At 37.5% G+C, this 26,342-nt stretch overlaps 2 protein-coding genes across 2 annotated transcripts; one reads left to right on the top strand and one right to left on the bottom strand.

The window, feature by feature from the left end:
* The first annotated feature begins 268 nt into the window (after nt 1-268).
* LOC140893385 (uncharacterized) lies at nt 269-7,675 on the top strand. The gene is made up of 5 exons (XM_073302448.1): nt 269-601; nt 905-1,409; nt 5,658-5,859; nt 6,180-6,653; nt 7,081-7,675. The coding sequence occupies exons 1-5, from the start codon at nt 325-327 to the stop codon at nt 7,480-7,482; spliced, it is 1,860 nt and encodes a 619-aa protein (XP_073158549.1). The 5' UTR covers nt 269-324; the 3' UTR covers nt 7,483-7,675.
* On the bottom strand, nt 7,179-19,567 carry LOC140893384 (probable inactive ATP-dependent zinc metalloprotease FTSHI 4, chloroplastic). Its single transcript, XM_073302447.1, has 17 exons — nt 19,128-19,567; nt 18,275-18,530; nt 17,312-17,690; nt 16,094-16,352; nt 13,466-13,597; nt 12,819-12,893; nt 12,611-12,736; nt 12,379-12,488; nt 12,224-12,302; nt 11,584-11,721; nt 11,388-11,499; nt 10,140-10,303; nt 9,941-10,046; nt 9,775-9,851; nt 8,462-8,605; nt 8,095-8,258; nt 7,179-7,317 (listed from the first exon to the last, which is right to left on the bottom strand). The coding sequence occupies exons 1-16, from the start codon at nt 19,422-19,424 to the stop codon at nt 8,115-8,117; spliced, it is 2,598 nt and encodes an 865-aa protein (XP_073158548.1). The 5' UTR covers nt 19,425-19,567; the 3' UTR covers nt 7,179-7,317; nt 8,095-8,114.
* Nucleotides 19,568-26,342: the final 6,775 nt, after the last annotated feature.

The raw sequence follows: 26,342 nt of genomic DNA, 5'->3' as shown, positions 1-26,342 counted from the left end.
AGTCAAATACCATTTGTTGCATCAAAATCATGAATATTATATATATATATATATATATATATATATAGTTTTTTTATGGTGTCCAACTCATATGCCCACCATGTACAATATGTGAGTTGACCAACACAATTGATGAGTTGACTTATCACATATTGTACATGGTGGGCATGGAGTTGAGCATATAAAATTGGGCACCATAAAAGAACTCTATATATATATAGATCTATCTATATATATAACCTGCAATGTTAATCTTATCTTAATCTTATAACCATGAATACACGATGAAGAAAATGGATCGGGCCCACGCTGACGCAGTCCACCATGGAGATAAGAATTATGTTAAAGGCTACTTCAAAGTTAGTTCCCAAAGAAGAGTTTTTGATGAATATTCAAAGTCATGGGATTGAATCAATGTTTCCAGAAAGTGCCCCCATAGACAAGAAACTATGTTGGCTACGATCTCAAATCATTGGCAGCGACTCATTTTTCGACACCCCCTTTGGGAGACGACGCCTCACTTACGCTGATCACACCGCCTCCGGTCGATCCCTCCGCTACGTCGAGGATTACATAGCATCCAATTTGCTGCCTTTCTATGGTATATATATATATATATGCATGTGTGTGTGTGTGTGGAAATACAGAAAGTTTCATTTCATCATCTTATTTTAAATCGCATGTTTTGATATTTCCAAACCTTTGTTGCACCATGCATGATTTTGTGTTTTTAACTAACTCTAATATATATCTATCTACCTGACATGAGAGGATAATAATTTTATATGTTTACATACATAGATGTTAAAGATATTAGTGATTGTTGAAGTATACAACTATGTATATTGGATTCTTGTCATTTAATTAAAAAAATAAAATTTACAATATGATGATGATTGTTTAGGCAATAGCCACACGAGTGATAGTTACGTGGGGATACATACAACAAAAATGGTGAATGAAGCAACGAACTATGTGAAGAAATGCCTAGGTGGTGGAGAAGATGATGCGATAATGTTTTGTGGATCGGGATCGACGGCGGCGATTAAACGGCTGCAAGAAGTGATGGGAATCGCAGTCTCCTCTATTCTGAGAGAGAGAGTATTGAATTGCCTGAGCGACGAAGAACGGTGGGTGGTGTTCATAGGGCCGTATGAGCACCACTCCAACATACTGTCGTGGCGTCAGAGCCTGGCGGAGGTGGTGGAGATCGGCCTCGATGACCGGACCGGCTCGGTCGACATGGAGGATTTCAGACAAAAACTTGAGCTGTATAAATCTCAGAACCGGCCCATTCTTGGTTCTTTCTCGGCTTGCAGCAACGTCACCGGGATTTGCTCCGACACCCGCTCCATAGCTCGACTTCTTCACCGGTTTGGAGGCTTTGCTTGCTTTGATTTCGCGGCAAGGTAAACATACATGCATGTGTTAGGCTACTGGTTACTTGGCCACAAGAAATTAGATAAAAACATCTAGAATTAATATTGAAAGAACAAACTTGAACAATCCACATAAACCCTAGCCAAAGCTAGTATTTCCCTAGCCAAAATGCTAGTTACAACCTGCAAAAGAGAACAACCGAACGAATGCTCCTAAATCTAGCCAACTCCCTTCTTTATATAATTTTTCCTTCTCCCTTCCTCAAATCACTATTTCTAGAACCATCGATGGGTTAAACACTCACTTAGGCCCAAATTATCTTATCTAGGCCCATTATGCTTGGGCTCCTAACAATACCACCTTCTCAAAACCAGCCTTGTCCTCAAGGCTGGAGTTGAAGCTAAGAAGTCGATTTGGCTTTAGGTTGAACATCCTTCTTGCCAGAAGTGAAACCAGTAGGGCTGCCATTCCTTCCACCCGACATCGAAGACAACTATCTCAAAACCAAGTTCAAAAAACTCATTACCAAAATAGAGGAAATAAAGAGGATACTCTTCATCCCACTCTGTATTTATCTCAGATTTGTCGACCTTTTTGTAAAATCCCTTCACTACAGTTACTTCTTGTGCCGTAACACCATAGTCTCGGCCCCAATAATCCATCGCAGTTCTTATACCAGCAACAAGATTTTCTCTTCCATCTTTAGCAACTCCCACTATGGTCATATGTTGATCTAGGAACTTGAAGTTGAATTCTGTTGTCTTGTTAGCTCTTAATTCTTTCACCACAACCTCTGTCCACCCGTGTTTAGGTAGCTTCTTCTCTCCATTCTGCCAAGCAGCTAAATGTTCACCAATTAGTATCTTGTTCTTTCTTTCCAATGATTGCAAAAGTAGCCCTTCATTTTTCTTTACATCGAACAGCTTTTGCCTAGCGTTCACTTGTTTCTCCTCCCCTCCAAGACTCATTTTTTGAACCTTAACAACTGCAACTGGAATCAGTCTATGGGTTCTCATTCCAATCCAAATTCCATTCTTGAACCCGCTGAAACAACATAAATTCTGTCTTTCCATACGATCTCTTACCTGAGTCAACACAATCGCACCGTATAGTACATTTACCCCATCCATTGTAAGCCCTGACATATGGGAATCACAGTCCCCTATCCTTCTATCAGCGACGTCTTCAACAACGGCCTCTATGCGCTGGTATTCGAGCAATAATTCACCATCTTCTTCGTCTACCACCACGTAGGGATGACGCTCGGTTAAGCTATGTTCCACGCGGTGGGATAAAATACCAGTGCTAAGTAGTTGGGCCCAAGTAATTGTAATTGGGCCATGGGTTAATTGGGCTTCCCAATTGTCCATGGGTCTATCAACCCAATAGCCCATGTATTCTAAGTCTACCAGAGCCCATTTTTGGGTAGTCCAAACTTTAGGTCTCACAATTTGCAAGCCCGTGATCGACTCCCCTTTCTTCAACGCTACGAGAAATTTTCATGGCGGTTTTTCCTTTTTTGGATCTTTCTTTTTAATCCATGGGAATCCTTGGATCATCGGTCTGCCTTCCACTCTCGGATCGGTTTCCGAAGAAAGTTCCACTATGGTATCTGAAGCCCAATTGCCGTGTAAACCAGTGACATGGTTGTAGAAGAGTTCTGGGCATCCACTCCTAGATCCAAACTCATCCTTGATGATCACCGTGTAATCTACCTCTCCTTGTGAGACTTGTGGGCTCTCTTCCTTCACTATAACATGTATTCTAGATTTTATTATGATATGGCCAGTGAACTCCTCGTTCTCCATCTCCTTCTCGCTCGTAAATGCACCCAGACCCCATATTTCCAGAGACAGCTCCTTCTTCGATGATTCACGTTGGGCAGAGGCTGCATGGTACTCAGGAGAGCCAGGTTGGTGGCTGGAATCCTTGAATCTATCGGGCAGCAACTTCTCCACAAGAGAAGTTATGTAGTCTAGCTTTTTGTGGACGGAATCCATTTCCTCCTGAAGCACCGAGACTGAGTTTTCGAGAATCTCGATCCTTTCATCCGAACGAGTGGTGGCCATGGCAGGTCGGACCCATTGTTAGGCTACTGGTTACTTGGCCACAAGAAATTAGATAAAAACACCTAGAATAATATTGGAAGAACAAACTTGAACAACCCAGAGATAAATCTTTGTACATAAACCCTAGCCAAAGCTAGTATTTCCCTAGCCAAAATGCTAGTTACAACCTGCAAAAGAGAACAACCGAATGAATGCTCCTAAATCTAGTCAACTCCCTTCTTTATATGATTTTTCCTTCCCCCTTCCTCAAGTCACTATTTCTAGAACCATCGATGGGTTAAACACTCACTTAGACCCAAATTATCTTATCTAGGCCCATTATGCTTGGGCTCCTAACAATACCACCTTCTCAAAACCAGCCTTGTCCTCAAGGCTGGAGTTGAAGCTAAGAAGTCGATTTGGCTTTAGGTTGAACATCCTTCTTGCCAGAAGTGAAACCAGTAGGACTGCCATTCCTTCCACCCGACATCGAAGACAACTATCTCAAAACCAAGTTCAAAAAACTCATTACCAAAATAGAGGAAATAAAGAGGATACTCTTCATCCCACTCTGTATTTATCTCAGATTTGTCGACCTTTTTGTAAAATCCCTTCACTACAGTTACTTCCTGTGCCGTAACACCATAGTCTCGGCCCCAATAATCCATCGCAGTTCTTATACCAGCAACAAGATTTTCTCTTCCATCTTTAGCAACTCCCACTATGGTCATATGTTGATCTAGAAACTTGAAGTTGAATTCTGTTGTCTTGTTAGCTCTTAATTCTTTCACCACAACCTCTGTCCACCCGTGTTTAGGTAGCTTCTTCTCTCCATTCTGCCAGGCAGCTAAATTTTCACCAATTAGTATCTTGTTCTTTCTTTCCAATGATTGCAAAAGTAGCCCTTCATTTTTCTTTACATCGAACAGCTTTTGCCTAGCGTTCACTTGTTTCTCCTCCCCTCCAAGACTCATTTTCTGAACCTTAACAACTGTAACTGGAATCAGTCTATGGGTTCTCATTCCAATCCAAATTCCATTCTTGAACTCGCTGAAACAACATAAATTCTGCCTTTCCATACGATCTCTTACCTGAGTCAACACAATCGCATAGTATAGTACATTTACCCCATCCATTGTAAGCCCTGACATATGGGAATCACTGGCCATATCAGGAGCGAGAAGGAGTGATGGGAATCACTGGCCATATCATACTAAAGTCACTGGCCATATCATTGTAAGCCCTGACATATGGGAATCACTGCCTTTCTAGCTTTTTGTGGACGAAATCCATTTCCTCCTGAAGCACCGAGACTGAGTTTTCGAGAATCTCGATCCTTTCGTCCGAACGAGTGATGGCCATGGCAGGTCGGACCCATTGTTAGGCTACTGGTTGCTTGGCCACAAGAAATTAGATAAAAACACCTAGAATTAATATTGGAAGAACAAACTTGAACAACCCAGAGATAAATCTTTGTACATAAACCTAGCCAAAGCTAGTATTTCCCTAGCCAAAATGCTAGTTACAACCTGCAAAAGAGAACAACCGAATGAATGCTCCTAAATCTAGCCAACTCCCTTCTTTATATGATTTTTCCTGCCCCCATTCCTCAAGTCACTATTTCTAGAACCATCGATGGGTTAAACACTCACTTAGGCCCAAATTATCTTATCTAGGCCCATTATGCTTGGGCTCCTAACAATACCACCTTCTCAAAACCAGCCTTCTCCTCAAGGCTGGAGTTGAAGCTAAGAAGTCGATTTGGCTTTAGGTTGAACATCCTTCTTGCCAGAAGTGAAACCAGTAGGGCTGCCATTCTTTTAGGCTACTGGTTACTTGGCCACAAGAAATTAGATAAAAACACCTAGAATTAATATTGGAAGAACAAACTTGAACAATCCAGAGATAAATCTCTGTACATAAACCCTAGCCAAAGCTAGTATTTCCCTAGCCAAAATGCTAGTTACAACCTGCAAAAGAGAACAACCGAATGAATGCTCCTAAATCTAGCCAACTCCCTTCTTTATATGATTTTTCCTTCCCCCTTCTTCAAGTCACTATTTCTATAACCATCGATGGGTTAAACACTCACTTATGCCCAAATTATCTTATCTAGGCCCATTATGCTTGGGCTCCTAACAGCATGCATGATGAGTTTCAACTACGGTTAGTTTACTTTTAATGGTATTATTCGAATTGTTTTATATTTATTAATTATTGAATCGACAGCGGTCCTTATATAGAGATTGACATGAGGTCCGGAGATAAAGATGGGTACGATGCCGTTTATCTAAGTACACATAAGTTCTTGGGAGGTCCAGGATCGCCGGGGATATTGTTGATGAACAAAGCCCTTTACCGGCTAGGCTCTGCTCCACCGTCCACTTGTGGCGGCGGAACCGTTAATTTTGTCAATGGCCGCTGTGAAGAGGTACATATGTATATTGAAGTCGTTTTGTCACCCGACCTCATCTAGAAAGAAACTTGGCACTGCTAACTAGAATAGTGAACTAAAGCCACTATTCATTGTGAATTGATTAATAAAAATGAATTGTGCCTTTAAAGTCGACTTGATTTGTTTTTGTTCTAAGAGAAAGTGTTGTTAATCCACTTGAATTTGAATGAAATATTATAAATATCATTTAAACAAAAATGTTTAATAGAGTCGAGAGAGAGTTAATGTGGGGATGGCTAATTAATAACATGCTTTCTCTAGCTTTAATTTGATTACTTTTGCACTGCAATATTCAGGACACCTTATATGTGGAGAACCTAGAAGAAAGGGAAGACGCGGGAACCCCACCAATAATTCAGAAAATAAGAGCGGCGTTAGCTTTCTGGACAAAGGAATGGGTTGGTCTCAAACACATTGAGTGGTTTGAGGATATATACATAAGACGAGCTTTGGAAAGACTTCTCCCCAACCCAAACATATGTGTTTTAGGAAACACCACCTCCAAAAGACAAGCCATATTGTCTTTCTTGATATGTTCTACCACACATTCTGAGGACGAGACGTTATCGCGTCAAGATAAGGAAACAGGGCTGGATTTGTGGGGAGTCACAAGAGGTAAGCCGTTGCATGGACCTTTTGTAGCCAAGCTGTTGAACGACATATTCGGAATCCAGGCTCGTGGAGGTTGTGCTTGCGCAGGACCCTATGGACATAGGTTGCTCAACGTTGACGAGTCACATTCGTTTGGTATCAGATCACTCATAAAAAAGGTGAGTACTCAATGCGTCAAGATATTCCTGTATATGTGACACAGATATGGGCATGGTAATATGAACACAACATTGTCAATATTCACACCAAAAACCATTAATCATAGCATGGCATGGGGTTCCATAATACTATCACAACCTCACACATACGTACATGGCCGAATATCGGGTTTTACATGTTCGGAACTAACATACGAGGAATACGCTTTCTCACTAGTTGGGCATTAGATAACAAATACAATGCCAGGACAAAATGAAATATATGACGTCTCACATTTCAGAGTTCTTGAATGTCTCACATTTCAGAGTTCTTGAATGGTTCTAATGTCATGGTAAAAAATGACTTTTCCGAAATTTGAACTCCTTTAACAAAAACAATGGAATTAAATAAGTTCACTAAGATCATTTGCTACAATTTTGATCACAGGGTTACATGGGAATTAAACCTGGGTGGACACGAGTGAGCTTCCCATACTACATGCCCCAAGAAGAATTTGAATTCATTCTGGCAGCAATCGAATTCCTATCTGTTTATGGGCAAAGATTCTTGCCTCTGTATCATTTCAACTGGAGAACCGGAACATGGATTTTCAAGAAAAATGCACTTTCCAGCAACAACACAGGGAGCGGCTCGTCTTTGGCCAGCCTGATCAAGTCACTAAACCTGGAAAGCAATAAAAAACAAATAATTATGAGAGATGATGTGATACATAGGTATACCAACTACTTGGAAGCTGCAAAGCACATAGCCAGCCTTCTTCCAAAATTCCCACCACAGAGAAGTATACCAGAAGGGATTGACGTTGATTTTGTGCCATTTAGATTCTAGAGTAATTTTTTACACAGTAATTGTTATCAACGAACCATGAGATTTAGCTCATGATTTTAGTTATACTATACACCGAAATTAACTCATGGTGGAAAATATTCACAAATTTATACTTGCAACTTTAGATGAAGTTATTTATTCTTTCAAGACTACCTCAAGACAAACTCAACTCCTCAAAACAATGTTACAATAATGTACGAGAAGACGAGTTATATAAGAAACTGTTATTAACTACTTGCTAGGAATCCGATAAAATAAAAGATAAAAACTAAACTTCAGTTTAAATATATCAAGTGTGTTTTTCTTGAAATCATTAAGATCATGAGCATTGAGGTATTAACTTGCCTGTAATACCTTCTCTAATTTAAGGGATTCATAACTCTTTAAATTGAGAACATAACTGATGTTAACTGCATGAGAAAACTGGAAATTTGTATGGGATGCAGATATGGAAGCTGACAAGCTCCCATTTACACGTTAGCCAGCACAAGAAATCCACAGAGGCCCGATAGAAGACAAGATGACTAGTAAGCATCAGCCATCAGGTAGCACTTGTACAGGAAGGGAACTTAACAATGAAAAATTATTTTGTTGGAAAAAGAAGGAATTTACCATATATACTTCACTGAATCCTACAGGAAATGGCTGGACATTAGAAGTTGCGGTTTTTCTTTATCCTCTTCGATTTCAATAGCAGCCTCAGCCCTAATTTCTTGAACTCTTTTATCCCATATTCCATCGATCAAATTCCATGTGTCATCACTTATGATTTGAGTCTGCATGAAGACACAAAACTTATCATATATGGGCCACAAGAAAAGAAAATTATATGATGGCAATTTTGCTGTAGACACCATTCAAATCAGCAACTAAAAATCAACCATTCCTTCTCACTCCATCCCCTTACGTGCCCTCGACCATGTTTTCCCCTTCAATGACATGAAGGAAGGAAGCAACAGAAGAAGTCTTTTGCACGTACCTCCATAGGACGAGGTGCACCAAAAGTAGCAAATCCCACATTTCCAGGTGCAAAAGTTACCCTCCCAGGAAGTGAAACACCATGAAGTCCCCAACGTCCGGCATATATAATGGCTCCATATTCATCAACTTCCCTCACAGCAGGCTGAGATACAGGAAATTATCGTTTTCAAAAGTCATGAAGATGGTACAAATTTGCAAGATCAACTACGAATTTCCCATTGACGGAACGTGTTCCTCCTAGGTAATGACCACAGCCATCAATTGAAGCTCAGAACTCCTTACCAGTTACCACCAGATACTTTTGTATTATCTTCAAGAAAATAGTTTTTAAATGTTCAAGCGTTAAGACATTTTAAAATAACTTCATTATTTACATCTAAGAGTGTTTGGTGCTAAAAAAAACCAAATAATAACAGCATGACTCACCAGCCTACAACCACAACTACCCAAGAAAATAACGTGGTTCAAATTTGAACTGTTGCATAATATGAAACTTAGATGCAGAGAATTTTTCATTGGAGCTTGAATGCAACTCCTCGGACAACAAACAAACTGAAACTCAATAGGTTCAAAGACGAGAAAATGTAAGATGGTCTCTTTCGTTTCGTGACTAAGTACGCTAATGCACACAGCAAGGATGTCGAGTTGTCGACCATAAAGTTAAGAATACTGAAGATCTAAATTTTCATGTATGAAACTTAGGATGTCATAAATTGAAGGACATGCGTAGAGTAGTAATCAAGGTTCTAAAATTCGCTAGGCGCTAGACCAGCGCCTAGGCGGGGAATAGGCGCCGCTAGGCGGATTCCTCGGTATAACATAATAAATCAGATATTATAACTCCAACACGATAACATCAAATTTAATATGAGTTAAAAATCACATAACTAATAAAATTCCACAAATTTACTCTACTTCTCCATAAATTTCTCTACTTACTATTCTCCATATTTTTCTTCTCTTTTATTTAGAAACGACGTTGAAAGTGTTTTTGTGGAAGGGTAATAAATTTTTTCTGTCATTTTTTTACTGGGCTTATAATTTAAAAGCCCAAAAAAATTCATTTCCGCCTATAGCCGCCTAGGCCCGCCTAGGGGCCTAGGACGCCTAGGCTGGCCAACTAGCACTTTTTCGGTGCAGTCGGCCGGCGCCTAGCGCCTAGGCCGATTTTTAGAACACTAGTAGTAATTTAACTTCATCACTTCATTTTAATCCCTACCAAGCCTGTTTGGCTCAAAAAGCCTGTACATGATTGATGATAAAAGCAGAACCCGAGACAAACCCAGTTTGGAAGCTAAGGTCAGTATATACCTGAGGTATTCGGGGCGAGCTGTTATAAATGTCCCAAATTTCATCTGCTTTTATCTCTCCTTCTGCAAGTAGAACATCTGCTTGTGGACAATTAATCAGCATGCGGCAAAAGATATGGAGAAACTAAAATAAAGGTAGGTTGATGAAAAATGCAAGAGTGGAAGACCTGTTATGTTCTCCACAGCAGGACGGTGCTCACGTATAACACATGCACACTTTTCCACGGCAAAACGCATATACTCCTCTCTGAGTGCTTCAAGTTTGGCAGCGAGCTGCCAATCATGATTACAGTGCATTTACTATACCCATAAACCATTGAAGAAATAAAATCAAATTTCATGCTTAAAATCGTGATGTATCCTTACATTAGGCACAAGATCATTTTGATATCTGTAACAGGCCTTGCCAAAAGCAGTCATTCCAGTTTGCAGGATTAAGAATTCTGCAAGTCTGGAAGCTTCCAGTGTTGCCTTGGAAGAAATCCAGCATAGATTGTCAACTCCAAATATCTCTTCTTCAATTACTCTGGCTAAATATTTAAGGCATCAATCCCATGAAAAGAAAATATATTTTTTCATTAATATTTGGTTCCGATGGGAAGCACCAAGAAATTTGTTCATATAAAAGATACTGACAAAAATATGGAAGTTCGAAAGCATGAAATGGAGTATCTACAGATCACAATGGCAGGTTGCACTGGTCCTCGTATGCACGGTTTACGCATAGAGTTAAGCCTATGGTCATTGTGAAATAAAATTTGGATTATAGACAGAACAAAAATAGTAATCTGATACTGCAATCGTTTCTGATATATTTCAGTAAATATTAATCAGATTCACCAAAGCCAGGTAAGGTCAAGCATTAATGGAACTCCTGCTACAAGTATTTGAAAATATTTCAGCTGTTGGTAGAATATCAATATTCAAATAATGTCATAATGATTAAAAATGATCAAACTAAAACATAGGGATTGTAAGCTATACTGAAGGGCTGCATTTCACTAGAACCAACCAGTCCAAATAATCCATTCCATAAAATAGACTATCTGACTTAGTCAAGCACTATTTATCAAGTAAAAAGTTAAAATAATTGAGACTAGATGTATGCTAAGAACCATGTATTTGAACACTATGATTTCATTAATACATGAGAAAACAGATATTTGGTCAAAAACATGATTCTGTACAAGATAAATACCATAATTTGTTGTGCCAAAAATAATTTTTCGCAGTTCCTCAACAAGAAAGAGGAAGCTCCATGGGCTAAGTGCAGCATTCCAATAGATTGCCTAAAAAATACAGCGGGAACCTACTTTTATTTGAGGGAAAGACTCATTAGGAAATCGTGACACCTAAATTACAATGTTGAAGAGTTCTACACAACACAATGGCATACTCCAAAGCTATTGCATCAGTCAGCAAACATCTCTCACTACATATCCATGCTTGATCTATTGCACCCGTTCAACACTCAACCTCTTGCCTCTGATCATACGACTCACCAAAAAGAATTTGGCGAGTATCTATCGAGTCACAAAATACAGGCAGGCATCTTTCGAGCCCCCAAAAATAACTTTTAAAGTTACACATTTCGATATGATTTGTGAAACTCACGAGCACATGCGTAGACTATAGAGTTTACATAATCTGCTTTTCTCTTGAATACCCTTCCTAATGTCTCGCTGTAGCGCATGTTTGGCTGACTGCATATGGAATTAATATCCGTCTGAAAAATTATCAAGCAAGGAATCAAAACTCAATCATAATCAAAAATGGAATAAATACACACATATGATCTGATAAAACATACATCAGTGAAGGGACGAAAGGGATCCGGAATGTAACACGCAAGAACAGCAACAGCTGCCTCTCGATATGCCAATCTCAATTTTAACTCTTCAGGAACTTCTGTGCTATCTTCTTGGCCAGTTTCAAAAGTTCCCTTTTGCTGTAAGATTTAATTGACATCAAAGTAATAGTAATTAGAAATGTTAGACGCACTAATATGCATTAGTATCATAGAGCCTATGTGCAAGGTAGATATCCATCCGTACACGGAGCCCGTAAAAGTCAAGACAATATCAACAATATATAAAGCTCCAATCTCTGACTAAGTCTAAATAGTTATTAGTTTCAAAGAGATTATTTATTATTATTTTACATTTCTTTTCTTTTTTTTAAATATTATTACTAACAACATTTAAAGTACACCAAAAAGGCACCTGAGCGGTAAAGGTTAACCAAAAATTGGACTTAATTGTTAAAGCATGCAATTCATCAAAAGGCTGCACCTTAGCTTGTTCAAACTACAAGGACTGAGCCTCGCCAAACCTTAAGCCTAGATGCACGCATTGAGAGATTATAATAAATATGACCAAAGAGATTATGCACAAAGCTCGAACAACATAAAAGGTAAAATTTCTGCATTTCTATGAAGTTTAAAAGATCACCCGCTTAAAGGCCTCAAGAAGTTCTTCTCGTCCTATGTAGTCTAAGTCCTTTCTAGCAGTCAAAATTCCAGCTTCATTCCTGTCAAGTTTATATCATCAGATTGCTCTTCACAATGAATAGTTGAGCAAGACTGAAGTTTTTAAGGTTTATTTACAGTATGTTTTGCAACTCTGCTCCGGTAAAATTCTCTGTCAGCTCAGAGATTTCCTTCAGTAGAGTCTCTTTCTCTTCCTCTGATCGAAAATATTTATTTCGAGCATGAACCTGTCATGTCAGAAATGAGAACTGACAGAAGGAAAATAAAACAAAACTGTTCCTTTTGTGAATATCATTTACCTCTAGCTTTACCGAGGTCAAATGTACACTAGTGAATAACTTAAGCATACCTTCAGTATGGCCAATCTACCATCTTTTGATGGTAATCCAACACGAGTAATCTTGTCGAAGCGGCCTTTTCTTAAAAGAGCAGGATCAAGAATATCCAATTTATTGGTTGCACCAATAACCAACACCTGATAAACGTAATCTTCTCAAGTCAACACTGGAAATTACAATCGTCCTTAAAAAGAGACAACAAATTAATCTAAAGTCAACCTGTGATGTTGATACTTTAAACCCATCCATTTCAGTAAGTATTTGAAGCAATCCTTGTTCCCTCTCAGCACCACCCTAGTATGTCAAATAAATGCAAAAGTACATGTCTTAAAACTTGCAAGGAGAAATTTAGTTGCTAAAAGAAATTCCACTTGTAAATACAAGATGAACCACTATAATGTACTGGTAAACTCTGAAAGTAAACTTGTTAAGTTTGACATCTAATATCTCTCAATTGACCTTCCTTGCGTGCATAATAGAGAACTCTGGATTGATGAGGCTTGCACTTAAATTGGATGTGTTTCTGTTCAAATAGATATTTGCAATATGTAAAGAAAATGTAGCTCTACCGTTTTTATCATAAATTATTCACCAGAATCACATTCCATTTTGACAAGTATCTGAAGAACATTTCAAACTAATAAAGGAAATTTTTATGATAAAAAATTAGTACGACTTCTCTTCAGAAAATAACAGTTAGAAACTTAGAATTAGTTATAGGTCACCAAGTCAGTGGACTCAAAACGTATTTGAGTACATCACGAACCTACAAGTATCAGTCTTTCAAGTTTTACCCCTGCAGAAAGAGAAGTCAGGAAAAGAACACAAATTTGCTGACGGACAATATAAGATAAGAATAGTCATACCCCACCAATATCAGGTCCACCACGCTTGCTACCGATTGCATCTATCTCATCAATAAAAATGATGGAAGGAGCAAATGACCTGGCACTGGCAAATAGGTCTTTCACACGAGAGGCAGCCACGCCAACAAACATCTGGAAAAAATTAACAATAAATTAATTTGGTTGATAAAACTTATTTTAGAGCACCACAATTCCTTTGAAGTCACACATGTACAATAGTCTAAATCTATGATTGATTATTCTCACAAATAACTAAACTAAAGGCCTCTATAGGGACCCAAATGAAACATCTCTGAATGAGAGCTAAAACGCTGGACGAGAACCATAGCTGTGGAGATGCAGGCTGGGAAAAACAAAGGCCCCTATAGCGAGGCTAAGAGATTTGCAGCAAGCCTAGAAAAGGAAAGAAGAGTAAAAGGCGAGATAGGTTACAGAGGTCTAAGTACCGACAGTCAGCGGTTCAAGGTTTTGGATCGAAAGACTATGGCTAATCTTCAACGAGCTAGGCTTTGGGTTCCAAGATTTGGTTCGAAAGAGTAGGGTTCAGCAAATCAAAGGGCGGGTTCAAGGCCTGGGTTCAACGAGCTAGGGTTCAACAAGATAGGGACCAGCAGAGCTTCTACGCTGCCAGGCTGGGGTACGAAAGAACAGGGTTCAATCCGAGGCATGGGTTCAAGGCTTGGGTTCAACGAGCTATGGTTCATCGAGCTAGGGCTTCCGTACAGCCAGAGAGAGTCATTCACCTTGCATGCACAACGTAACACCATCGAATAAGGGTCATGACACAATAGGTACTATAATCCACCAACGGACTCTACCATTTAGGGAGTTACAGTAAAAATTTAAAGCCTCACATCCTTTGATTGTTAAAATAAAAGAATATTTATCGGTAATATAAATAAGGTTCACTTAGTTATATGTGGATTCCTCAAATGTACGTACTATCAAATATAACATTAGGCAAGTGTGTCAGTACCTGGCCACCTAGTCAACATTAGACAAAAGCAGTTTCAATGTTTTTCGTAATTTGCTACGAGATCAATTTCCAGAATAATCTTACTAATAAGGAGATAGAAATGATCTTGTGAATTCTAGTGCTTGACGATTGTTGAAGAATAAATTTAAGTCTTGGTGTTTAACAATTAATTAAAGGCAAAACAAAACGACTGATAAGAGTAACTCAACTGGACGCAGATGGACAACTTACCAGAGTTACTCAACTGAACAGTTCAGTCGTGATTAGGAACCCGTCCTAAGCTTATTAAATATTTATACGACTGAACTAAGGCGACTTAACTTATCAAAAGAACATTCAACTGAACTTTAGCATAATATTTTGAAGACTGAAGTTGACGACTCAAATTAGTACTTTGATTGAACTACGACTAGATGTCTATCTCAAAATCAGTCAAGGATACTCAACTGAAGACTGGGCGACTGACAATCTTCAAAGAGTATTCAAGAAAATCAGTTGCAGTCAATCTGACATTCCCTAAACTATCAGAGTCAAGATATTTGAATTACTAACATTTATGGAAAAAGACAAAGCATCCTAAGACGCTGCAACAGTGGTAGTGCACAGGATTGTATTATCCTCATAATTTGTCTCCAAGACGTACAACTCAAGCAACGATAAATTAATGTGAGGAACGGATATAATTGTAAGCATTTATGACCGTTGCAGAATGGTGCCTCTAAATAGGCCTGAAGATCAGTTGTGGAAGCTCTAGAATTTTTCGAACTATCAAGCATTCTAAGTTATCTGTGATCAAGTCAGTCGAGCTATCAAAATCTCATAATATCACATAACTGTCAAAGCACACTCTTTCAAGTTATTCATTCGATCATTAAGGATCAATGTTGTGCTAAGTGTTAAACACTTTCTTCACAGTTTGTAATATCACTCGAGGACTGAATTTGTGTATTGAGTTTAGGAGTTTCAGTTAAGGCAGTATTATGTCCTTTCTGAATTGGGGTTGTACAAGTGTTTGTATCACTCAAATCTTCTAGTAAAGTCTTCCAAAGGGAAGAAGGGGTGACGTAGAAGCTTTTATCTCCAAACATCCATAAACAACTTTTGTGTTCTAACCATTTCAGTGACCCTTACTTTTTGTGTTCTATCTATTAGTTGATCTTATTCCACGCAACTCTTTTGTTGATCAATTAGTATTGAAAGTCAAGAAAGAAACAAATTGTTCAGTCATGACCACGACTGAACTCAGTCATCAATTCGAAAAAAAGTGCAATTGGTGTATTCACCCCACTACACTCAAACACTGATCCTAACAACGATTCTATTAGCATGTACTTTTATCCTTCGGGAACGAAGAGTTAGAGTCAATGGGAGAAACGATCTTTAGAGACCGAACCTCAAAAGAGGTCCAAGTCAGCGGAACGTGTAGCATTGGAGACAGACGTTGGAGAATTGAAGTTCAATGTGGCAGATGTTAATGTCTTGACAGATCCGATCGGGTGTTCATAATTTGGAGTTAGTATAAATTCTTACTCTTGTAAGTCTCCTCGCTACACCTTTTCCTTCTTAAAATCTAGCCTATCCAACTGTTGAAGTTTTTTAAAATTAAAAAAACCAAACCAAACCAAAAAAAAAAAAAAAAAAAAAAACACCACCTCAACAAAATCAGTGCCATTGGCTGCAAAAAATGGAAGACCTGCCTCGCCAGCTATAGCTCTCGCCAAAAGTGTTTTACCAGTTCCAGGAGGACCATGTAGAAGCACACCTTTGGGGCAATAGATTCCTTTATTTTGGAACTCCTCTTCATTCTTTAGAATTCGTACAATCTCTTGTAGCTCCCTCTTAATATATTCTTGGCCAGCAAAATCATCAAAGGTAACACCTGTTTTTTCTTCGGCTGATATGAACTTTGCCCTGACATGAAAGTGACGAAAAGAGACCAAATATAATTACGAGTTGGCTACCAAATAAACTTAAATTTATATTGCCCATCCAGTAAATTCAACCTTATGTACATACCTTGATTTTGAAAAATAGCCTCATTGAAAGCATAATAAGTTACTATAGTATAGTATCCATGGAAACTTGCCATGAAGGGTCATTGACCTCAATAAAAAAATCAACTTCAAACCGAGAAAAAAATATTGGTAGTGAATCAGATGAAATACTCTCTAACCAATGATAAAATAGGACCAGAATGATATCTAATATTTGGCTTGACAACAAATTGTATCATGAACCTTGAAGATTTTCCCTGTGAAAGCATGATACAACTACACCTCTGTAATTTGCAACAATGTGAACACTAGAGCTGAAGCAGAATCAATAAAAAGACATTGAGGTTGGTTTGCTAGATCATATTGAACTTTTGGAGTTGTTAGTTGCAATGATATTAAAATTTCTGGGGAAAAGTTTAACTGAAAGTTCAAGAGACTTGTTGAAGACCAATATCACTGTCATGCAAGAAACAGTAAATGATTGTCTTTGTCAGCGTATCACTACAAAATTATGAGGCAAATAACATTAGCCCGATAAAAAGGACATTAAATTAAATTTCCTAGGGCAAGGAGAATTGGATTACAGTCATTCATACAAGAATACCTGCAATCAAGGAATTGACACATGGGCAGTTCGTTCCCACTTCCCATGGGTACCAAATTCTTCAAAAGAAAATAGTCAAGGACTACATAGTAAATTATAAGATATAGTTTAACCTCGACATCATTTGATAGTAATTTATATCGAATAATAAGACATAATTGTGAGGGAATACCCATAACTTTCTTAGAAAAATGCTTATCATTTGGATGAGGCAGAAAGAATTGAAATAGACATATATATATATATATATATATACATACAGCTTGACTAACCTGCTCTTCCCTAACGACCCAAGGGCACGGCTCTCGATTGGCTGCGTTGTCATCTTTTTAGGAGGCTCACCAAGATCACAAGGAATTAATTTTGCATATATCGGTCTCATCATATTATCAATCCAGACATAAAGAGCAACAGAAAGAGCAAGCCTCATAGACCACACAACTGCTGTGGTAACGGTGGAATAAACTTCAGCAGAAACGGTATTCACATTAAGTACATCAACATTTACAAGCTGTTGATGCAACTTTCGCCAAACATCATTCCAACAGTCACTTGGCATACGGCCGACCACATGGCGCCGGAAAACAATTTCTTTTTTTCTATCACCCTCAGGGCCGTCAATCTTTCCGTCTTTATAATATGGTAGAATCACTGTGCACATAACCGGAAAAAAGGACTGTTAAAAAAAGAATATGATTGGAGTATAATTTTAAGTAATCATTTGCAATTGTTACCAACATGGGTTCAAAATTAAACCAGAAACAGGCAAGTACCTTTCCTAGCTGAGTCAATAAATGCACAGGTGCAACATTGAAATGCAGCAACCAATCTACACATCCAGCACGACACAGATTACAAAGAAACTACAATTTCTCTTGTTTCCATTTTATGATAATTGATAGCACTATCAACCTTTTTTTTTTTGTCTCGCGTTGTTGAAGAACAAATATTACTTCTTTAGTCCGAGTACACAATCTCAATCATCAAAATGTTACTTCTCTAGTATGAGTACACAAAGAATCTCAATCATCTTTCAACATTCAAAAATTCAAAATAAAAGCTAAATTTTAACTTCAACAAACATGATATAGATTCAACTTCGCAAAAGGCTTACAACAGCATACCAATTCGTTACTCAAATAATACATTGGGCAACCTCAATTTCAGTGGTACACTTTCATTAAGAATAACTAACATATGAAACATATATTAAGAAAACCAGAAAGAACTCTGACCTGAAACTGTCTGACCATAATTAGAGTACTCCATAAATTGGACAGCATTTGCATCAAGAAGTCTCTTGAAGTCACTATATTCTATGATGTGAGAACTTTCAGGATCCCACTCTGTTCCTTTCAACTTTCCCCTCGCTGCTAAGAGGGCTCTGCTCCACTCTGAAGCCATCACAAGCTGCCTCTCCAACTGAACATTCGCCCTTCTTTCAAATTCTTCTAATTTACTTATTCGTTCTCTCTCAGCCTCCTTCAAATTCTGGCAATCTCCAACAACAATTTATGAATTCAGACGAGTTATATTACTCAAAACTTTTAAAGAAACCGAACAGCAAATTACTGCTTAGGATTGGAGTGATACATCTTGTAGCTTCCAATTATTAACTTCCAATAGATGAAACCAACATGCTTTGACAGGAAACAACAACTTCTGGAAACACCCATACTTGTTCACTAATTAAAAATAATTAAAAATAATTGTGATGATCATGATGAGAGTTCCCAAGATTCAGTTCCAGATAACTTAGAAATGCAATAAAAGTAACGTGCCCAAACGCGAAGCGTGAGTAACAAAAAAAAAAAGATCAAAATTATCGTTCCTCCCGTGCTATAATCCAAAATTCTACTAAGCCGCGTGAAGCAACGAAAATAATAATACAAAAAGCATCATACTCCAGTTCACCAATAGCATTCCAAAATTCAAAATTCAATCAATTCTACTCATAAGAACCCAAAGAAAGGATTCTGTAAGTTCTCCAGCGTTTCTTATCTATAGGTTGGTTTCCAAAAAGAGTCGTTGTTATCCTTGGGAAAATGCAGAATACAGATTACAACGTGGCGAAGTGATTAAACCGACCTCGAATAGCTGCTGCGCCGAATCAGCGTCCCCCTCTAACGTGTTTGAACTGGTACTTAAAGAAGCTTTGCAAAACTCAATTCTAACTCTTTTAACATCGATGCACAGCCCTTTACTGCGTGATTTGAACAGAAAATTCGCAGCATATGAGCGTCTCAAACGCAAGAATTTAGGATGCCTGACATTCAGAGCGTGTAGGGTTCTAGAATGAGGGTGAGAGCACGAGGGTCTTAGCGCGAGACCAACAGATAATGATTGAGAATCCAAAGTAAAGTTGGAAGTACTGGGCAGAATCATTTTCTTCCTCAGGGTCCCTTATCTTCCTCCTCAGCTAGCATAAACCTCTGGGCTTGCTGCATTCGCATCCATTTATGGTTTCCTGCCTTCGGCCGAGCGGCAGCGGTGAAATCGTGTCACCAAACAGCGATTTTAAGATGACTCATTATTATTATTATTATTCCTATTTCTTGAGCAAACGAGTTCAGTCCTAAGGCAGTGTTTGGTAGACTGGATAGCATAGAGATTAGTGTACAATCCAATGTTTGGTTTGTTTTTAACGGAAATTGCTTATACCTACGGCCCGGCACTAAATACCTGTAGCAGCTGGAAAACATTGAACTGTTGTCAAGGCCTCACACGTGGTATTGCTAAGCCCAATGTGTACAGTACGTTGGATTAGTTAATTTTTGACCTTTCTACCCTTAGACCTAATATTTCTCCACTCCGCCATTAGAAATCTTTCATGGCCGCTTCTTTCTTCCTCCATTATTTCCCGCGTCGAAGGTATGAACACTCTTCGCCTAAGCAATTTTCTCTTCTTCTATTTAAGATGTCCAACTCTCGTTTCGTGAAATAGGTAATTGTCGTAGTTCCAACTCTTGTTTGTGAATAGGATGTCCAAGAACAGGTTGATGCAACAATTCCGAGCTTTGATTTTTCCACTTTGTTGCATGAACCCACGGACAATTCCGTGAAAGTGTCCAACAATTTCGAGCTTTAATTGTCGTAGTTCCAACAATTCCGTGAAATACGATGTCCACTATAGCTGCAAAAGTTCAAAGAAACCTCAAATTAATGAGTAAGAAAGTGTCGTTGTACAAAAAAACAAAAGGGAGGTGAGATCCAGTCATCCAGATCTGGAAATGAGCACAACCGTATCAAGGGAGAAGAAGATGGAAATTAGATCTGGTATCTGGTAGTGCCGTGCAGGAAGGTAGCCTTGATTGGTTGGGGGCAAAATCATGGTCAACAAGGGGTAAAATGGTCTATACAAATATAAACACTTGTTTTATCACTAACTCAAAAATACTACCAAACAAATAATAAAATTATCACAACTTTTACTATCCTTTATTTTATCAAACTTTATATCTATACATTATTAATCTCATCACACCAATCAAACGATGCCTAAATGTAATCAGGGACACCAAGTCCCAGATTTGGCCGTGTTTCTGCTTTGTCCGGCTTTCTTTTTTTCCTTTTTTTTTATTTTATATATTTATTTATTTATTTATTTGAAATTAATAAAAATAATAAATAAAATCTAGTAAATAATATTTAATTAGAAAGGGCAAAGTCTCTATAAATCCCCAAGAGAAAACTCAAATGATTACTCAGTCCTTGTGTAAGACATTTTGTGTTCTAGCTCCCTGACAAATGCCTGAAATATGTTTGAGCTCCCTATTTGTGACCAATTGACCAAACTACTCTCAACTTGTTTGATAACCCCACAATACCCTCTACTCTTATTTGAAAATTAAAAAAAAAAAAAAAAAGAAACAGAAAGGTAAAGAAGAACGATCAGAGTAAGAACGGTCGGTAATTTCCCTCCTTTTTCTTTGTAGATCGGATTAATGAACGATCTGTATTTTTCTTCCATCGCCTTGGGTTTCTTTGTAGATCTGCGTTGACTGAAGGAAACCGTCAATCTTTGTGCTCAGTGCTCATAGTCAATTTTTCGTAGATTTGAAGGTTTTAATTTCGATTTGAAATATTATAAACTGTGGGCGAACATTAGATTGTCCCAAATTGATGTATTGTGTTCGTGTTTAAAATGATGAATCGAAGGAATTGTTTGAGATTTTGTTATGATTTTAGAGGTTGCGTTTAATTTGTGGCATTGCGATAATTTTACAGATTTGCTTACAATATCTATTTTACACGTCTGTTACTGGGAATGCAGTTCATTTTGTGGAATTTTGTGATAGATTAACTGGTATTTGTTATTGTTCTCGATTATAATGTTTTAATTTCTAATATAATGGTTTTAGTTTTAAATCGTACTGTAATTGTTCTTGAAGTTGTTATCATGTAGTATTTGTCTGTGTGTAATGTGTTACGAATGAGTGTATCATGTTTCGATTTTTGAGCATGTGTTTATGTAGTTTGAGAATGGAATATGAAAGTGATTCAAGCAATGTTACGCTTTTGGGTTGCTGTAAATAAAAGAAGAAATTTGTCATCTAAATCTTTAGAGGTTGTAGCTTGATGGATGTTTTTGTGAGTCTGGGCAAAAAATGTGCAGAAATATCTCCGGAATCCATGATTTATGGAATTGTTTGAGATTTTGTTATGATTTTAGAGGTTGCGTTTAATGTGGGGCATTGCGATAATTTTACAAATTTGCTTACAATATCCATTTTATACGTCTGTTACTGGGAATGTAGACCATTTTATGGAATTTTGTGATAGATTAGCTGGTATTTCTTATTGTTCTCTATTATAATGTTTTAATTCCTAATATAATGGTTTTATTTTTAAATCCTACTGTAATTGTTATTGAATTTGTTATTGTGTGTCTGGTTTTTGTAGTTTGAAAATGGAATCTGGGAGTGGTCCTTGCAATCTTTCATTTTTGGATTGCTGCAAATACAAGAATCAATTGTTTGCCATCTCAATCTTCAGTGGTTGTAGCTTGATGGATATTTTTATGAGTCTAGGCAAAAAATGTGCAGAAATATATCCGGAATCCATGATTCTTCACTACATAACTCCATTGCATAAGATGCTTGTGTCTTTGAACGATGATGATGATGTCCTTAATATGATTCATCTTCATATGTGTGTAAAGCTTGCGACGATTGAATTGAGGGCAGAGAAAAAAACGAACACCTCGGCAACTTGAATGATGGGAGGTAAAATATTACATTTATTTATTATTAAAAACAAGTTCGTACTTCTGTTTTGATAATATTTTAGTACCATGTTTAAGAAATTAAAAACAAAAGGTTAAATATTGTAGATTAGTTCTTACACATTATCAATTCGTTATTTATTTGAAACAAATACAAATTTGGAAGATATTTTATATTTGTTCTTGTAGTTGTTGTTCTTTTTCATATTATTAATTGTATATTAAACTGGTAAGGGTTGATGAGAAAGACACGCAGTCGAGGAGTGATAACGAGGTTGAAAAGTCTCCTTGCTCCAATACCATATATGCATGGGTTAATTGCATTCGTGGTGTAGGACAAACATTCGAGGGTACTGCTGAATTTAGAAAATGTTTGAAAAACTATTCTGTTGCTACCAGACGTTCATTTGTGTATGTTAAAAATGACAGTGAGAATGTTATTGTCATTTGTACTGAGAAGAGCTATGAATGGAGAATTTATGGTTCGAAACATAAATCAGACAATATTTTTGGCATCGAAAAATGTATGTCGAAGCATAGTTGTGGTGAGAACAATCTACGTAGTAGAGGGCATCCTAGAGCTGATGCATATTGGATAGCGAATGTTGTGAAAGAAAAATTTAGAGGAGAGCCCTCTTATCATCCTTGTACAATGCAGCAGGACTTGCAAAGAGAATTTGGGGTAGTGTTGTTAAAAAGACTAATCCTGGTAGTATTGTTGCATGTGAGATTGATCCTTTGACCAAAAAATTCAGAAGGTTGTTCATTTGTTTTCATGCATGTGTTGTTGGTTTTGTTAGTGGTTGTAGGCCATTGATTTTTTTGGATGGTACTCATATAAAGAATAAGTATAAAGGATGTATCTTAGTTGTTGTGTCAAAAGATGCAAACGATGATCTTTTCACAATTGTCTATGCCGTAGTAGATGCTGAGAATGATGTGAACTGGGATTGGTTTTGTTATCATTTGAGAAGTGTGCTCCTTTTCCATCAATGCATTCCATTCGACGAGTTCACATTTTTCTCGGACAAACATCCTAATATCATCAAGGCAGTGAATCAACTATTTCCTGGGAGTGGCCATGCTTATTTTTTGAGACATTTAGTGGATAATTTTGTGAAACAGGTAAATTCTAAATCACGTATCCTTGACCAATTGTACTGTAAAATTTTCATATTATTTGATTATTTTAAGCTGAATGTAAATTGTTTTTCTTCATTTTAGGTGTTGAGAAGTTATCCCAGACATAACAAAAAACATTGGTCTTCGGTATTAAAGAAAGTTGCGTATGCTCCGTCCTTCCAAGAATATGAACAGCATATAAACAGTATATTCGAGTCAATGCCACTTGCTAGAGAGTTTATTCTAAATTTTGATCCACAGAGTTGGGCAAATGCGTTGTTTGTTGGTAACAGATGGGGTGTTATAAATAATAATATTGTCGAGTGTTGAAATAGTTGGGTTAGGCCAGCTCATCATCTGCCTATTGTTGGTATGGTGGATCACATACGCGTGCAGATAATGAGCATGATGCACCGACAGCGTGAATCAACTTTATCCATGAATAAGGAATTAAGTCCAAGAAAAGAAAAATTTGTTGCAAGCGTATATATCGAATCAAGAACATTAAGAGTGCATCGTTCGAGTAATTGGAAGTTTGAGGTTGTTGATGGTGAAAAGTCATTTGCCGTGGATTTAGCGGATAGAACTTGTTCATGTAGAGTTTGACAGATCAATAAGCTTCCATTCAAGCACGCCTGCTCTGCCATTGAGTCGAAATCGTTGTCATTATATGATTTTTGTGACAGGTATTTCAAGATCGAGATGTATCGTGCGACTTACAAAGGAATTATTAACCCAATCCCAACCTTTGACAAGAGTGAGGCATGTGTTGATGAATCCGATATAATCCAAGCTCCTTGTGTGCGTAGTCAGCCCAGTCGTAGGAAGACGAAGAGGATGCCATCACAAGTAAATAGTGTGTCAACATGTGGTCATTGTCATACGAGATGACACAACAGACGCAGTTGAAAAGAACCTATATAGTAGCTGTAATTGATTCAAAAATTTGTGTTTCCATTTTTTTGTTATTAGTAAAATTTTGTAACATACTTTATTAAAAAATTAATATACTTTGCGCTACACATATACAGGAGAAAGCGATTATTGAAAGGGGGTTCGAGCATGGAATTTCCCTCGAGACGACATACACGTTCGAGCGGAAGAATTGCTGGATTGAACTTGGTTTGAGGCATTTGTGGAACCAACAGTTGTGATATTTGAACTTGATATGTGGTTGTAGTGTACTCTAGGCATTTTGTGTTGTCCTATGTTCTTCCGAAACCAACTGTTTTTGTGGTAAACAATTATGCCACACATTTGACTACTATGTAATATTCGAATTTGAGAAATGCTCTTTTTCATGGATGTTTCAGTGAAATATGTTTTCCCAGTTACGAACTAATCAAATTAGTCGTTCTTTTTAAATTTTCAAATGGCAGGTACTAATTGCTATGTAGTTCGTACAACTTGTATTTAATTTGGAATAAAACTGAATAAATTTGGAACATATTGTATGATTATTACAATAAACAGAGCTAGAAGTAAAATTAGCATAAGAACAAAACACGTGCAACCAAAACAACAACATATTTCTACGATATGGTCGGGCCCGGGTGTTCTAGTAGACTGGTTGTCTAGCACATCAGAGGACGAATGCTCATTCTTTTTGTAATTGAACTGTTCTATTGAATCATGGATGGACGATGATGCAGATTGTTGATTCATTGAATATGCGCAACTCTCTCTACCTTGCTTACTTGGGTCTGGTTTGAAATTTGATGATTTTTGAAGATATTCACCGTGATAATCATCGTACCAAAAAAATAGATTTTTATGTTGCAGCTCACGAGGACAAATATAATACAACTCTCCCGGGCGGGTTGAACGTGGTTCGGCTCTTCGTAAAATCATTTTTACGAAACCACATAAACATTGTGGTGCAATCTTCATTTCCATTGTGATCGATCTTGAAGAATGAAATTTTATTTTGAAAATCAAAACCCTAACCAAACTAGAAAGAAGAAGTGAATGGATAAAGTGTACCAACGGAGCTTAATAATGAGGGGTAGGTGGGAGTCAAAGTCTATTTTAATTATTTTTGTTTTATTGTGAGGGTCAAAAGAGTAATTTCAATACATGTGACATGTCATATTGTTCCGTAAATCAAACAGATAATTCCGCATAATTCAAGGATTGTTCCATATATGTGACATTTTGAGCTACTTAGCCATCTTGGTGCATTTGCAAACGATAAATATCAAGTTCACAATGACATGTCATCTTGTGCCTTAAATCGAACATATTATTCTGAATATGTCTTGGGTTATTCCAAATATCTGCAGTGTATTATATGATTTTGGTGCATGTTAACATGGGCATGTCTTATTGTTCCTCAAATCGAAAAGATTATTCTTCATAAGGCTAAGATTGTTCCTAATACATGACATTTTGCTCCAAAGCCACTTTCACTAGGAGAGTGTGATCCACATGGCCCACAATGTTTGTCCTACAATTGGAACACATTGTTCTTGATTGAATAATATTTATCCCATCCATGCGTACTAGTTGTGCTCGATCTCTCACTGACTTGTTCTTAAAGATGTGTGGAATTAGAGTAAATGATAGTCATTAAAGACAAGAAAACATCATATTAAACAAGTTATGAGTTTGGATTTTGGACAATATACCCCTACTATATACATTGGGTGGCAATGGACATCCACAAATGGTGCTCTCATTGGGTAATGATCAATGTCTTTCTCCTACACCTTAGACAATGTAGAACGCAATACATTACTAGACAAACACTTGGGTGATAGTTCTACCAATCTTTAAGGATTGAAAACTCCTCTCCACTTGTGTCATGCAGTGTATTATATGATTTTGGTGCATGTTAACATGGGCATGCCTTATTGTTCCTCAAACCGAAAAGATTATTCTTCATAAGGCTAAGATTGTTCCTAATATATGACAGTTTGCTCCAAATCCACTTTCTCTAGGAGAGTATGATTCACATG

This window comes from Henckelia pumila, chromosome 3 (assembly GCF_033568475.1).
Source record: "Henckelia pumila isolate YLH828 chromosome 3, ASM3356847v2, whole genome shotgun sequence".
Lineage (NCBI taxonomy): Eukaryota > Viridiplantae > Streptophyta > Magnoliopsida > Lamiales > Gesneriaceae > Henckelia > Henckelia pumila.
Note: the sequence above shows the minus strand (reverse complement) of the source record. Positions and strands in the feature narration are given on the sequence as shown.

Coding starts and splice junctions, on each gene's coding strand:
- LOC140893385 (XM_073302448.1), top strand. CDS start 325: ATGGAGATAAGAATTATGTTAAAGGCTACTTCAAAGTTAGTTCCCAAA. Junction 5,860..6,179: donor TCAATGGCCGCTGTGAAGAG/GTACATATGTAT, acceptor TGCAATATTCAG/GACACCTTATATGTGGAGAA. Junction 6,654..7,080: donor TCAGATCACTCATAAAAAAG/GTGAGTACTCAA, acceptor TTTTGATCACAG/GGTTACATGGGAATTAAACC.
- LOC140893384 (XM_073302447.1), bottom strand. CDS start 19,424: ATGATTCTGCCCAGTACTTCCAACTTTACTTTGGATTCTCAATCATTA. Junction 12,489..12,610: donor GTAGATTGGCCATACTGAAG/GTATGCTTAAGT, acceptor CTGACATGACAG/GTTCATGCTCGAAATAAATA. Junction 11,500..11,583: donor CCTTTCGTCCCTTCACTGAT/GTATGTTTTATC, acceptor ATAATTTTTCAG/ACGGATATTAATTCCATATG.